Source organism: Oryctolagus cuniculus, chromosome 8 (assembly GCF_964237555.1).
Source record: "Oryctolagus cuniculus chromosome 8, mOryCun1.1, whole genome shotgun sequence".
In the NCBI taxonomy this organism is placed as follows: domain Eukaryota; kingdom Metazoa; phylum Chordata; class Mammalia; order Lagomorpha; family Leporidae; genus Oryctolagus; species Oryctolagus cuniculus.
This window is the reverse complement of record NC_091439.1, coordinates 83,176,180-83,190,844: the sequence shown is the minus strand read 5'-3', so window position 1 is coordinate 83,190,844 and position 14,665 is coordinate 83,176,180. Positions and strand designations below refer to the sequence as shown.

General features: G+C 48.1%; 1 protein-coding gene across 2 annotated transcripts in view; it reads right to left on the bottom strand.

Moving 5' to 3' along the window:
- The window catches only part of SCD5 (stearoyl-CoA desaturase 5), a 163,194-nt gene that overhangs the window by 35,893 nt on the left and 112,636 nt on the right, over nucleotides 1-14,665 (bottom strand). For both annotated transcript variants that reach the window (XM_070047963.1, XM_008267676.4), the window contains exon 3: nucleotides 14,066-14,271. In XM_070047963.1, the coding sequence (XP_069904064.1) occupies nucleotides 14,066-14,271 (206 nt within the window). The remainder of the gene's footprint in view (nucleotides 1-14,065; nucleotides 14,272-14,665) is intronic.

Below are 14,665 nucleotides of genomic sequence, written 5' to 3'. Positions count from 1 at the left end.
ACTGTCCTCTGTCACTGTGCACTCACTGCCCTCTGTCACTGTGCACTGTCCTCTGTCACTGTCATTCACTGTCCTCTGTCACTGTCATTCACTGTCCTCTGTCACTGTCACTCACTGCCCCTCCCACACTGGGGACCTTCCACACGCAGTGGCATGCGTATATTCTCAAGGAATCTGGAACGAGTAAGTGAGAGCAAAACCTCCGAGTGTGGAGACAAGCGAGGAGGACACAACCCCCTCATCTCCTCGCCCCAAATGAAGCGTCTGGCAGAGCAATAGGCTGGACGGTTGTTTCCTCTACAGCAGCTGAGGGAGAGGAAGAACACCGTGACACGGAGAACCCAGAGTGACCGGTGAGGAAGACATTCCACAAACGAGGGGACGGCGCTCTACGACAGGAGCAAAGGCACAGACTGGAGGGGCAGCAGGATGCTTACAGGAGGGAGGGACCACAGACGGATGAGTGGCCAGAGACTGACGAGCAGGAGGGAGAGAAGGACAAGGAGCACAGTGTCTATGGAGAGAGGGCGCGGTCAGGCAGTGGCCAGGTACACGGAAGAGTTTCCTCTTCGTACTTCCCAGGCCCCAACAGGGGCACTTCCGAAAGCGCGAGCAGGCGTCTTCCAGCATCTTGTCCTCTCACTCATTGTTCAGTCCCTGGCATCTTGAGCAGTGGCTACTAGACAGTGGGTGCTCTGAACGTAGTTGTCGAATGAATAACTGCTACACACAGAAAAGAGGAAGAAGCTGAGTTAGCTGAGGAAGTGCCACCTGCCTGTGGCATCTACCACGACGCTGTGAGTCGGCAGAAGGGACACTGAAGAGCTGGGCCCTCCCTATGGCAGCAGCCAAGTGATGCTCACCTTGGAGCCGGGCTTGGTTTCCCTGTTGCAAGAATAACAAGAACTCAAGGGAAACAGGCAGTCATCGACCCAACACTGATTGAGGTTTGTGGGTGTGGGGGAGGCTGGGTGTCCCTAAAAGTCCCTGCCATCCCATCTTCTCCCAAATCCCAAACACGTGTTTGGATGTCTGAATGTCTCATCATCCAGGTCTCTCCTTTCATGTGCTCAGCCATTCAAAGTCACCAGTATCTTGACAAGAATCATTCTATTAATTTCGCAACAGGTAGGGAGAGCCCCTTGGCAAATGCATTCAGACCAGACTCCCCAACACTCCTACACAGAACGGGGATCAAAGAGCAATGGATTTAGTTACGGGGGATGAGTCAGGTTGGCTGGGAACCCCCAAAGGACCCACCCCACTCCATAAAGGATCCCCAAAGTAGAAGATGAAGCTGGCCCGGTACAGAAACAAAGATGAGTCAGGTATGGACTTGTCTGCCTACACTGCCCTGGCTATAGAGAGAGAAATGCACTTAAGGTCTACACGGATACGGCTACACGAAAGTTAAAGAGAGGGGCCCAGAAAGTGAGAGAGCATCAGTTTCTGGATTCTAGTACCACATAAGGAGCTTGGAAGTCGCTGCGCCATTCAAACAACAAGTGAAAAACCGAGCAAACTGAAAAATCAACAGCTCTTAGATCAGCAAGAGAACAGAGGTTACAGGGTAAAGTGTTGATCCCAAAATTGGACAGACAGACAGATGAGGAGATCACAATGCACTGGGGCAGAAACCGCCCGAAAACCTGAACTTGATCAATGAATTGCTAGAAGCTGGCTGTGGCCAAGTCTGAGAGTTTTACCTGTAGGCACCTGACCAGCTCTGGGATATTCCACAGTCAACAGCAGAGAGAAATCCCCCCATGTTTCTGGCAGGGAGAGGGGAAACGGAACCACTATGAAATATGCCAGAACATTCTGTCCTGTTTCACGAGGGGCACCCTCAGGAGACGCTGGTTGACCAGAGCGTAACAGGCTGAGGCTGCATCAGAGCCTGACTGACCAGGGGAAGGGAAATGTCCCATGTCAGGGGAAGTTGCCAACTCCAGCCCATCCTAGCCATTCCCTGCCATCTGAGAGCGGAGAGGAAGGCTGAGAAACACTTGTGAAGTCTACAGTTCAGAGGCATACGTTCACTAAGCGATGGAGACCTGAGTGCAGGACAGTAGAATGCTTCTCAGCCCTCTGCCCCTCACCTCCTCTCCTCCCTTACTCAGTACCTCAAGTACAGACAGCAAGAGAAAATTACAAGGCATACTAAAAGGCAAAACCAAAACAGATCAAAACATGGTTGGAAGAGAGAGAGAGCGAGTGTCAGAATGAGACTTGGCAGGGATATGGGCGTTAGCACACAGGGAATTTAAAACATCTCTGATTAATATGCAAAGGGCTCTAAATAGATAAAGTAGACAGCGTGTAAGAACAGGTGGGCAATAGAAGCAGATGGAAATTCTAAGAAAGAATCTAAAACAAATGGTAGGGATTCTAAAAAATACTGGAACAGGAGTGAAGAATGCTCCTGCTGGGCTTGCAAGTGGACTGGACACAGCCGAGGAAGAATCTCTGAACTTGAGGAAACAGGAATAGAAACCTCCAAAAGTAGAAAGCAAAGAAAGAGATGACTGAAGGCAAAACAACATCCAAGAACTGTGGGGCAACCTCAAAAATTATAACACACACGCAATGGGAATACCAGAAGGAGAAGAGAGACAGGAACAACAGAAATATGTGTAACAATAACTACCAAGAATTTCCCAAAATGAATGTCAGACACCCACCAAGTCACAGATCCAGGAAGCCCAGACAATACCAAGCAGAATAAGTTCCAGGAAAACTACACCCAGGCATATCACTTTCTTTTTGTTTTTTCATTTTATTTTTTATGTATTTATTTATTTTTCTGACAGGCAGAGTGGACAGTGAGAGAGAAAGACAGAGAGAAAGGTCTTCCTTTGCCGTTGGTTCACCCTCCAATGACTGCCGCGGCCAGCGCACTGCGGCCGGCACACTGCAGCCGGCGCACTGTGCTGATCCAAAGGCAGGAGCCAGGTGCTTCTCCTGGTCTCTCCCACCGGGTGCAGGGCCCAAGCACTTGGGCCATCCTCCACTGCACTTCCCTGGCCACAGCAGAGAGCTGGCCTGGAAGAGGGGCAACCAGGACAGAATCTGGCGCCCCGACCGGGACTAGAACCCGGTGTTCCGGCGCCGCAAGGCGGAGGATTAGCCTATTGAGCCGCGGGGCAGGCTGGCATATCACTTTCGAATTACAGGAAATCAAAGATAAAGGAAAAAAGCCTGGGGCGCTGGTGCTGTGGTACAGCAGGTTAAGTCACCATATGTGCACCAGCAACCCATATAAATACTGGTTTGAGTCCTGGCTCCTTCACTCCAATCTAGCTCCCCTTTAATGCACCTGGGGAAACAGCAGAAGATGGTCCATGGGGCTGGCGCTGTGGCACAGCAGGTTTTAACCTGCCCTGGCCTGAAGCGCTGGCATCCCATGTGGGCACCGGTTCTGGTCCCTGCTGCTTCTCTTCCAATCCAGCTCTCTGCTGTGGCCTGGGAAAGCAGTGGAAGATGGGCCAAGTCCTTGGGCCCCTGCACCCACATGGGAGACCTGGAAGAAGCTCCTAGCTCCTGGCTTCAGAGCAGCACAGTTCTGGCCATTGCAGCCATCTGGGGAGTGAACCATCAGATAGACCTCTCTCTGTGTCTCTACCTCTCTCTCTGTAACTCTGTCTTTCAAATAAATAAACTAAATTAAAAAAAAAAAAAAAAAAAAAAAGATGGTCCAAGTACTTGGGAGGCTGCCACACATGTGGGAGACCCAGATGGAGTTCCAGGCTCAGGGCTTCAGCCTGGCTCAGCCTCAGTCATGCAGCCATTTGATGAATGACTCAGTGGATGGAAGATTCATTCTCTCTTTCTCCACCTTTCAGATAAATAAAACAAATCCTTTTAAAAAAGGAGAAGAAGAAAAGAAAAAAAAATTCTTACCTACAGAGAGTCAAAAATAAGAATTATAACTGACTTTTCTTCAGAAACCATTTAAGAAGAGAGTGATTGAAATATTTAAAGGTCTCCGAGAAGAACCACTAACCAAAACTATCCTTCAAAAACAATGGAGAAGTAAAGACTTTTTCAGATAAACAAATTGAGTGAATCTGTTGCCAGTAGACTTGCTTCATAAGAAATGCTAAAAGGAATTATTTAGAGAGAAAGGAAGTGAGACAGGCCAGAAACTGTCTATGTAAAGAAAAAAATGGTATCAGAGAAAGAACATGTGAAGGTAAAATAAAAACCTTTATTTTTCTTATTCTTAATTGATCTCACAGAAGAGCTTGTTCAAAATAATAATAGAAAAAGCAACTGATTATGTATGCTTGTGAGTGTATACATGTTTATATATAAGTGAGACAAAGGACAATGATAGGAAGGACAAGAGGTAGGAATCAGGACTATTTCATTATTATAAAGTACTCACACTACTCGGGAGCAGCACAGTGCTATCAGAAAGTGAACCTGGATTCATTTTAAATGTAGACTGCAAACTCTAGGGCGACCATTAAAAAGCCGTTGCCAAAAAAAGAGGTATAACTGATATGCTCAGGAAGGAGAGAAAATAGACTCTCATAAAATGCTGAATTAAAACTACAAAAGGAAAAAAAAAAGTGGAAACAGAAGAAGGGAAAAATAACAAGGGCCACAGTAGAAAATGGCGGGTAAACTTGATAGAGACTCATTTAGGCCTGTCAGCAAAAAACTCCGAATGTCAAGGGCTGAATGCAGCCATTACAAGACAAGAGATTGTCAGAGTAGACCAAAAAAAAAAAAAAAAAAAAAAAAAAAAAAAAAAAAAAAAAAGACCCAGCTACATGTTGTCTAAAAGAAATTAAGTAAATATACAGACACATATGAATTGAAGAAAATGGATGGAGAAAGATGCACCATACACATAAAAATCAGAAGAAAGTGAGAGTAATTATGCTGATTTCAGACAAAGAAGACTTCAAAACAAGGAGAGCCATCAGGAATAAATAAAGGCACGACATAATGATACAGGGTGGGGCGGCGCGGTGGCACAGCAGGTTAAAGCCCTGGCCTGAAGTGCCAGCATCTCATATGCTAGTCCCGGCTGCTCCTCTTGCCATCCAGCTCTCTGCTATGGCCTGGGAAAGCAGTAGAAGATGGCCCAAGTGGATGCAGGGTTCCAAGCACTTGGGCCACCTTCCACTGCTTTCCCAGAACATTAGCAGGGAGCTGGATCAGAAGTAGAGCAGCCAGGACTTGAAACGGTGCCCATATGTATTGTACATATTTTATTAGATTTATACCTGCCCTGCAGGCGGCGGCTTTACCCACTATGCCACTGAGCCAGCCCCCTGAACAAATTTTTTTAAAAAACAGATGTCAAAAAAATATCTGACAGAATCCAACATCCATTCATGATTAAAAACTCTCAGTACATGTGGGAGAGAGGAGAACTTCCTGAACTGGATGAATAAAGATTACAAAAAAAATCTACAATAAACTTCATAATGATGAGTAACAAGAAACTTTCCCACAAGATCACAAAGGAGGCAAGGATTTACCCTCTACCACTTGTACTCAACATCATACTGAAGCTCTAGTCCATGCAATAACGTAAGAAAAAGAAATTGGCAAAGAATAAAACTGTCTTTGTTCAGGATGACATGATTGTCTTTGTGGAAAATCTAAAAGAATTAACAAAAAAAAAAATCCTATAACTAATGAGTGATTATAACAAGGCTCTTGGATACAAGGTTAATATACAAAAGTCAATTGCTTTTCTATATACCTGTAATAGACAAATGAAATGTGAAATTAAGAATACAATACCATTTATATTAGCAAACACCCAAAGTGAAAATCTTAGGTATAAAGCTAATAAAATATGTACAATACATATATGAGGAAAATTACAAAACTCTTATGAAAGAAATCAAAGAACTAAATAAGTTGTAGAGTTATTCCATGCTCATGGGAGAATGACCCACTATTGTCAAGATGTTGTTTCTTCTCAACTTGATTTATAGATTCAATGCAATCCTAATCAGAATCCCAGGAAATTGCTTTGTAGATGTATTCAAACTGATCTGAAGTAGTATCTTTTTGCAGATGTTGACAAACTGATCCTAAAGTTTAAATGCAGAAGCAAAAGACCCAGAATTGGGGTCAGTGCTGTGGCGTAGCAGGTAAAGCCACCACTTGCAGTGCTGGCATCCCATATGGGCGCCGGTTCAAGTCCCTGCTGCTCCATTTCTTTTTTCTTTTTTTAAGATTTATTTTATTTATTTGAAAAACAGAATTACAGAGAGAGGTAGAGACAGAGAGAGAGGTCTTCCATCCACTGGTTCACTCCCCAGATGGCCACAACGGCCCGAGCTGTGCAGATCTGAAGCCGGGAGCCAGGAGCTTCTTCCGTGTCTCCCACGTGAGTGCAGGCACCCAAGCATATGAGCCATCCTGTACTGCTATCCCAGGCCACAGAAGAGAGCTGGGTCAGAAGAGGAGCAGCTGGGACTAGAACCAGTGCCCATATGGGATGCTGACGCTTCAGGCCAGGGCTTTAACCCATTGTGCCACAGTGCTAGCCCCTGCTCCACTTCCAGCCCAGCTCTCTGCTACGGCCTGGGAAAGCAGTGGAAGATGGGCCAAGTCCTTGGGCCCCTGCACCCATGTGGGAGACCCAGAAGAAGCTCCTGGCTCCTGGCTTTGGATTGGCGTAGCTCCAGCCATTGCGACCAATTGGAGAATGAACCATTAGATGGAAGATCGATCTCTCTCTCTCTCTCTCTCTCTCTGCCTCTCTTTCTCTCTCTGTGTAGCTCTTTCAAATAAATAAATAAATAAATAAATAAATCTTAAAAAAAAAAAAAAAAAGACCCAGAATGGCCAAGATAGTGTTGGAGAAGAACAAGTTGAGGACTGACACTATTTGACTTCAAGACTTAATAAAAGGCTCTAGTAGGGGCTGGCTCTGTGGCACAGTGGGTTAAAGCCCTGGCCTGAAGTGCAGGCATCCCATATGGGTGCCGGTTTGAGACCTGGCTTCTCCTTTTCCAATCCAGCTCTCAGCTGTGGCCTGGGATAGCAGTAGAGGATGGCCCAAGTCCTTGGGTCCCTGTACCCGCATGGGAGACCCAGAAGAAGGTTCTGGCTCCTGGCTGTTGCAGCCATCTGGGGAGTGAACCAGCAGATGAAAGCCCCCTCTCTCCCTGTCTCTACCTCTCTCTGTAATTCTTTCAAATAAATCTTAAAAAAAATAATAAAAGGCTACAGTAATCAAGACAGTGTGGTGGCCGGTGCCGTGGCTCAATAGGCTAATCCTCTACCTTGCGGTGCCGGCACACCAGGTTCTAGTCCCGGTCGGGGCGCCGGATTCTGTCCTGGTTGCCCCTCTTCCAGGTCAGCTCTCTGCTATGGCCTGGGAGCGCAGTGGAGGATGGCCCAAGTGCTTGGGTCCTGCACCCGCATGGGAGACCAGGAGAAGCACCTGGCTCCTGCCATCGGATCAGCATGGTGCGCCAGCCGCGGCGGCCATTGGAGGGTGAACCAACGGCAAAAAGGAAGACCTTTCTTTTTGTCTCTCTCTCTCACTGTCCACTCTGCCTGTCAAAAGTTAAAAAAAAAAAAAAAAGACAGTGTGGTGTTAGCAAAAGAAACAGACTAATAGAACAGAAGAGCGAGCCCAGAAATAGACCCACATAAATATAGTCGACTGGTCTTTGGCAAAGGAAGAACACAATACAATGGAGAAAAGATAATTTTTTTAACAAATGGTGCTGGAACAACCAGTTACTTGCAAAATAAAAATAAAAAATAAAAAAGAAGAGGAAGCAGAAGCAGAATAAAAATGAATCTAGATGAAGTCACTATCCTTCACAAAAAGTAACTCAAAGTGGATCATAGACCTAATATGAAATAAAAAAAACTACAAAACTCCTAGAAGATGACATATGAAAAAGTCTAGATAACCTTGGGTTTAGCCAAAACTTTTTATTTACAGTACCAAAGGCAGGATCTATGAAAGAAAGAATTGATAAGCTGGATGCCATTATAATTTTTTAAAATTAGTTTAAGGTTCTGACCCAGGGTTTCTTTTTTTAAAGAATTATTTTATTTATTTGAATTTTTATTTATTTTATTTATCTGATAAAGGACTGTTATCTAAAATGTGAAGGTTGCCAAAAGTCAATAGAAAGAAAATAGCATGATTTAAAAGTCGGTCAAAGGTCTTCACAGTCATCTCACTAAAGAAGATAGAGAAAATAAGCATATGAAAAGATGCTCCAGAAACTGTATAATCAAGGAAATGCAAATTAAAACAATGAAATGCCACTACAAGTCAGTTAGAACAGCCAAGAGCTGGGGCCACAGCTGGTGCTGTGGCATAGTAGATAAAGCCACCGCTTGCAGTGCCGGCATCCCATATGGGCACCAATTCAAGTCCTGGCTGCCCCACTTCTGATCCAGCTCCGTGCTATTGCACCTGGGAAAGTGGTGGAGGATGGTCCAAGTCCTTGGGCCCCTGTACCCACATGGGAGACCCAGAAGAAGCTCCTGGCTTTTGGCTTTGAATCAGCTCAGCTCCGGCCATTGGGGAGTGAACCAGTGGATGGAAGATCTTGATATCTCTCTCTCTCTCCTTCAATAAATAAATGTAAAAAAAAAAAAAAAAAAAAGAATGGCCAACATCCACAACACTGACAACACCGAATTCTGGCAAGGACATGGAACAACAGAAACTCTTATTCATTCCTGATGGGAATGCAAAATAGCACAGCCACTTTGGAAGACAGTCTGGTCATTTCTTACAGAAGTAAACATAGGATTATCATCTACAATCCAGCACTCATGACCTTGGTATTTACCCAGAGGAGTTGCAAACTTAGGTTCACACAAAACCTGCACACAGATACTTCTAGCAGTTTTATTGGTTGCCAAAATTTGGAAACAACCAAGATGTCTCCTTTAGCAGCTGAATGGATAAATACACTCTAGGACAGCCAGATCTCATTCTGCCTATTATTTAGCACTAAAAGAAATGAGCTATCAAACCAAGACAGGACATGGAGGTTATTTAAATGCATTGTTACTTCGCCAATCTGAAAAAGGCTGCATCCTGTATGATCCCAACCACATGACATTCTGGAAAAGGCAAAACTACAGGAACAGTGAAAAGATCAGTGGCTGCCCGGGGGTCGGGGGTGGTGGCAGAGGGAGGGATGAAGGCAGAACAAAGGACTTTTTGAGCCGGGTAAATGTTGTGTGTGTGACAGTAGCAGTGGACGTGTGTCAGTACACGTTTGCCCAAATCCACGGAACGTACAACACTGGCAGTGAGTCCCACTGTAAGCCAGCAGCTCTGAGGGATCCGAGGGGGAGGCTATGCACGTGAGGGGGGTGGGGTCAGTGGGAAGTCTCTATGTTTTCCTTTCAACTTTGCCGTGGACTTCAAACTACTCTCGAGTAGTAAAGTCTTCGTTTTCTTAAAGGAAGGTATCACTGAGCCAGAGGAAGTGCGTTCTTGAAAAGCAAGGGGATTAACAGCAGACGAGAGAACAAATTAAGGTAAAAGTGGCCTCCAAAGATCCTAGCTGTTCAGTCGCCTTCTCTCCTGGCATGGCAATCTTTACCATCCTCCTGTCTTCCCAGGGCACCAAAACAGAAGGGCTTTGCTCTTCTGAATCATCCCATCCATTTTTGTCTTGTTTACCCCATCACCATGGCAACGAGGCAAGGACTTTGTTTGCAAGTGTCTGGACTGGCATTCTCCCTCGTGCTTCCAAAGATGCACATTAGAGAGCCTTGCATCCTACGTCTAAAGGAATCTCTTCCCTAAAATGAGAACCAACAGGATAAGCAAAGCACGAGGAGAAATAACCTCTGGATGTTAGCTTTATTCTGCCATCTCAGGAAAATGATCTGCGATCTTAGTCTCTGCAGCTACGTGGAGACAGAGAGGCCACCCACTTACACCAGAGAGCAATGTACTAAGGCTGAGTAACACGTGATGGCCGAGTGCCTTGCTGAAGGCAGGCTGAGTGAGCGATGATGGCGCAGAGAAAGCTAAATGCTCAGCCCGTATCTAGGCACCCTTCATTCCTTAGAAACACAACCAGGATGCTATTCAGGGAGGCAACGTGTGAAGAGACTTCAAAAGGTTGGTGGAAAGGTGTACTATGAAAAAAGTGCATGGATTTCAAAATTTTTTGCACCAAGACAAACTTGTTTTCTAACTCCATTTTTTCACAATCTTTTAAAAACACTCTGAGAGAGAAATAGAGACACAGAGAGCTCCCATCTGCAGGTTTGCTCCCCAAATGCCTGTGAGAGCTGGGATGGATCAGGGCTGAACCCGGGAAGCAGGAATTCAACCCAGGTCTCCCTTGTGAGTGGCAGGCTCCAATCACCCGGGCCATCACCTGCTGCCCGCCAGGGTCTGCACTGGCAGGAGGCTGGACTCAGGAGGTGGAACCAGGGATTGAACCCAGATATTCCAATACGTGGGCGTCCTAACTGCCAGGCTAAATGCTACTCCCATTTTTCTACAAACTCTTTAAAGTGCCTTTGCATTATCCAAGAGAGTACAGTTCCCTTGAGTGCAAGTGGGGTCAAGAGAGGTAGGTGGATGGGTGGAGTGTCTCCAGGGAAGGCTCTGTGAAGGTGACTGACCCCGCTCAGCAGGGGGTCCCTTTGCCTCTCCCACCTGCCTCTGACTGGAGCTCCAGCGGTCAACTTGGCCCCTGAATAACACCGAGAATGAAAGTGCCACGCTAAGGATGGTGGGGCAGAGAGATAAGAGTCCTGGCTCTCTACTGAGCCTGCGGCGCGGCCAAACCCGCCCTGCACTGCTTGCCTCCAGTTCTTTTGGAGAAAGACACGGCTATCCCACTGATGCCAAACACAGCTCCTAACATGACTCACTCCCACCTAACGTGTGGCTCACTTCTAGGCTCACCCCAAGGCGGGGGGGTGGGGGGGCTTGGACCCAGAGTCCAGATGGGGTTCCCGCCTGTGACCTGCTGCCTTCTCTTCCCATCTCTGGCTCTGGCCACTTCGTGTGGACAAGAGGGCAGACATGCTGGGGCTTCAGTTCCCTCGGCTGCTCTGGAGCCTGGCTTCACGTACTTCCGGCTGGGAGTATAGGGCCCAGGAAGAAGCTGGCAGTATGGGGCCCAGGAGGAAACAGGCTCCAGGCCATTTGGGCGGGGAAGTCTAGGCTCTCAGAAATCCAAGGCAAATCATCGAAGATTCCAGTAGCATCCCCCGGGGGCCCTCTGTTCTCCTTACCCTGTGCAGGAAAACACATCCCCATGTCCCTGAGACCTAGGGCAGGGGACCTGGTGGCCAGGGCTCCAGGTACTGTTTCTCTCCCTCTCACCTCCTATGCTAGCCTTCTCGTCCCTCACAACTTGCTAACGCAGCAAAGCCCAGAGTCGGCTGGGTAACCACTTGCTCTACCAGCCTTGGTACACTAGCCTGGTACAGCGTGACCTGTCTCGTTTTCCTGCTGTTCTGGATGCTACTCTCTTCTGTCTCACATTAAATGGTAGAGTGGAACATGGATTCAGCCTGCCTCTCCGCCAAGCTGTCCTTCGGGAAGCTGTCACGAGTAGATCCAGCAGTAGCATCCTCTGTGCTCGTGGCATGGACTGGGGCCCTCCAAGAACCATACAGGGGCTGGGGGCTGGGGAGGTGGAGGGGATTCAGATGGGGCAGAGCTCTCTAACGGGTGGCACCAAAATGACCCGGAACTGGGTCCTCCCTGCAGCCGTGCAGGCCATCCGCTCAGGTCACCTGATGTGACCCATGCAGCTGACAGCAGGATGTGTCCGCCCCCCCCCCCCCCCCCGCCAGCTCACACCCCTGCACGCAGTGACTTGGGGCCGGGCCACACAACAAGGGGCCTTACGAACTCAGAGCAGACTCGTACAGCATCCAAACGTTCACCCTGCCCCTCTCGGCTTCTCCCAGGAAATGTCAGTAAAGACCCTGGGCCTCGGGGCAGGCATGCCCCCATGCCATCCACTTCCCATCCAGCTCCTGCCAATGTGCACACCGTGAGGGAGCAGGTGATGGCTCAAGTACTCGGCTTCCCGCCACCCACGTGAAGAAGAGATCCTACCTCTTGTCTTTGGCCTGGCCCAACCCTGGCTGTCGCAGGCATTTGGGTAATGAATCAACAGATGGGAGAGCTCTCCACCCCCCATCTCAATCTTTCAAATGAAACAAAAATAACACATAAACACCCGGAAAAAGAAATGACCCTTACTCTCGCTTTCCTCTTGTTCCTGCTTTCTGCATCCAAGGAGGCTTCCTACGTGGTCTCTTGTTTCTAAGTGATTCTGAGCCTCATTTAGAACTACAGATCCAAATGATAATATGCTATATTATTATATGATATTATATAATTATTTATATAATAATATTTTTATTATATGACATCATTATTTGTATATAAATAGCTGTACTGGTTACTTACATAATGGACTGAATAATTAAAGAGTTTCTTATAGTCGACTAGAGTTACTCTGTAATTATAACAAACTTTGTTTTCCTGAGTCTCCCCTGTGCTTCTCCTGCATCCACACCTGACTGACCGGCACATTAAAACAATGCGAAAACATAGGGAAAAGGTAGGGCATGGGCTAAATGATTTGTAAGTTCCCTCCCAGCTCCCAAGCTCGATGGTTGAAGATGGCTCTATCTGATGATGTATTGAACATCCTTTTCCCACCGTGCCCTGGCTCCCTTCCCATCTCCCAGGCATGGGCTCAGTGCCAGTTCCTTCCCAAAGCCTTCCCTCGCCCCTCACCGCCCCGTCCCCGCAGCATGGACCAGGAGACCCTCCTCCTAGTTCCGGGGTGGTCTGCACTAGGCAACAGGGCTGCTCTCATTAAGGTATAACTGTGTGCATCTTAATTTGTGGGCTCTCTGCTGGCTTGCAAGTTCTGGGGGGCCAGAGGTCAGTCCATAAGGGGGTGCTGCGCTCAGCACTGATTCCCAGCAGGCGCTCGCTGATCTGTGAATACTGACGGGACCGGCTGGTGTCTGAGCGGCTCGGCCCTTGCGGTCCCAGGCACAGTGAGGACAGCTGCTCTCCCACGACTTTTCAGGGAACTTGCTGAAATCGCCCTTGTCCTCCTGCCTTGCATGGCCTTTGGACATACCCACCACCAGGACATATATCATGAATCCAATCAGAATTTGTTAAGGTTAAAAAAAAAAATTAGGTTTCATTTTTATGTTCTGGGAAACCCAGACTGATAGACCCGACGGAGTTCTTGTTGATCAAACAGAAGATCTTTTGTCTTCTCTTCGGGGCTCTGGAAGTGAATGGAAGGCCTGAGCATTCCAAAGCCTGCCTCCTGGTGCCGCAGCATCGTTCACTGGGCTCGCCGCAGAGCAGGGTTAGATAGACCACGCCGCCCTCTGCTGCGCACTGTTCTGCAGCCATTGCTAAGCGCAATCTGAAGTGGGGGGTGAGACACTGACATAGGTGGCACGGCAGCCTGCAAGCCAGATCCATCAACCATGTGCACAAAAACAGGGGAGCTCCTGCAGGCTCACCGCCACGGCCGTGTTTCCACGCGAGAGCTGTGGGGGATTCTCTACTTCCTCCTCTGAGCTTGCAGCCGCTTCTCTAACCACGCACACCTTACTCTCCAGATGAAAAGACCGAAATCAACAAATCCTCCCGCTGTTCGCTGAGAACATCTTGGTAGGTTCCACTCTAGAACTTTTGGCTCTTAGTGCTGGGCATGTCTGCCTGAGACAGCCATAGGGAGGCCCACAGGGAGGGCTACAGCCTTACCAGGCCTTGGCTGTCACAGGCATTTGGGACGTGAACCAGGAGAGGGGAGTTTCTCCCTCTCTCCCTTTCTCTCTTTCTCTCTCTCTCTCTCCTTCCCTCCTTCCCATTTCTATCCCTCTCTAAGATAAATTAAAATTAAAAAAAAAAAAAAGCAAAGGTACCCATGGGAAAAAAACAATGCGCAAAGGAAAACAGTCAACAGAGTCAAACCCTCATTGGAAGCCCAGTCGTTAGAGCAGATGACTGAGGAGTGGGCTCTGGGCTGTGCTGTCTCCCGTCCTGGTCCGGGGGGACAGCGCCCTGGGATGCCCGTTCACTTACTTTCTCTGGAACTGGACCACAGGATCCGCGAGCAGGTCAGTGACGTCCAGCTTCCTCCCCTTCTCGATGACATCTGGATGCTTGCGAACCAACAGCCAGCCGATGTGGGAGAAGAAGAAGCCCCGGCGGGCATTGTGCGGGTCCGCGTCAGTCTCCGAGTACTTGTGGTGGGCTCGGTGGTCCCTGGCCCACTCGAAGATGTCATTCTGCAGAGGAGAGTGCAGCACTTCAGGGAAAAGCCTTCTGGAAAGCTCTCAGCCTCCCCCTGCCCCACCAGTCCTTACCATTCACCTCCTGTTGTTCCCTTCGCACACCTCAGCCTCGGAGTCACCACTTGAGTGTGGTCTGGGGTGGTTTGCGAGAACAAGAGTAAACTCTCGCACACCTCGTGTTGGGGATGCTGTGGGAGAGCCGGTTTGCTGAGAACTAGCGGGCAGGCCTGAGCTCTCGTGGGGCAGTGGGGTCTACCAGGAGGTTGCTGAAGTGCAGAAAAGACAGAGCGAGGCTCACGGGGACGTCTTGGCTGTCAGAGGAGGGGGCGGCCTTGAGGAGGCAAGGGCGCTGCTTCTGGATCTCTCTGCTTCCCTCTCCCATTTGGAA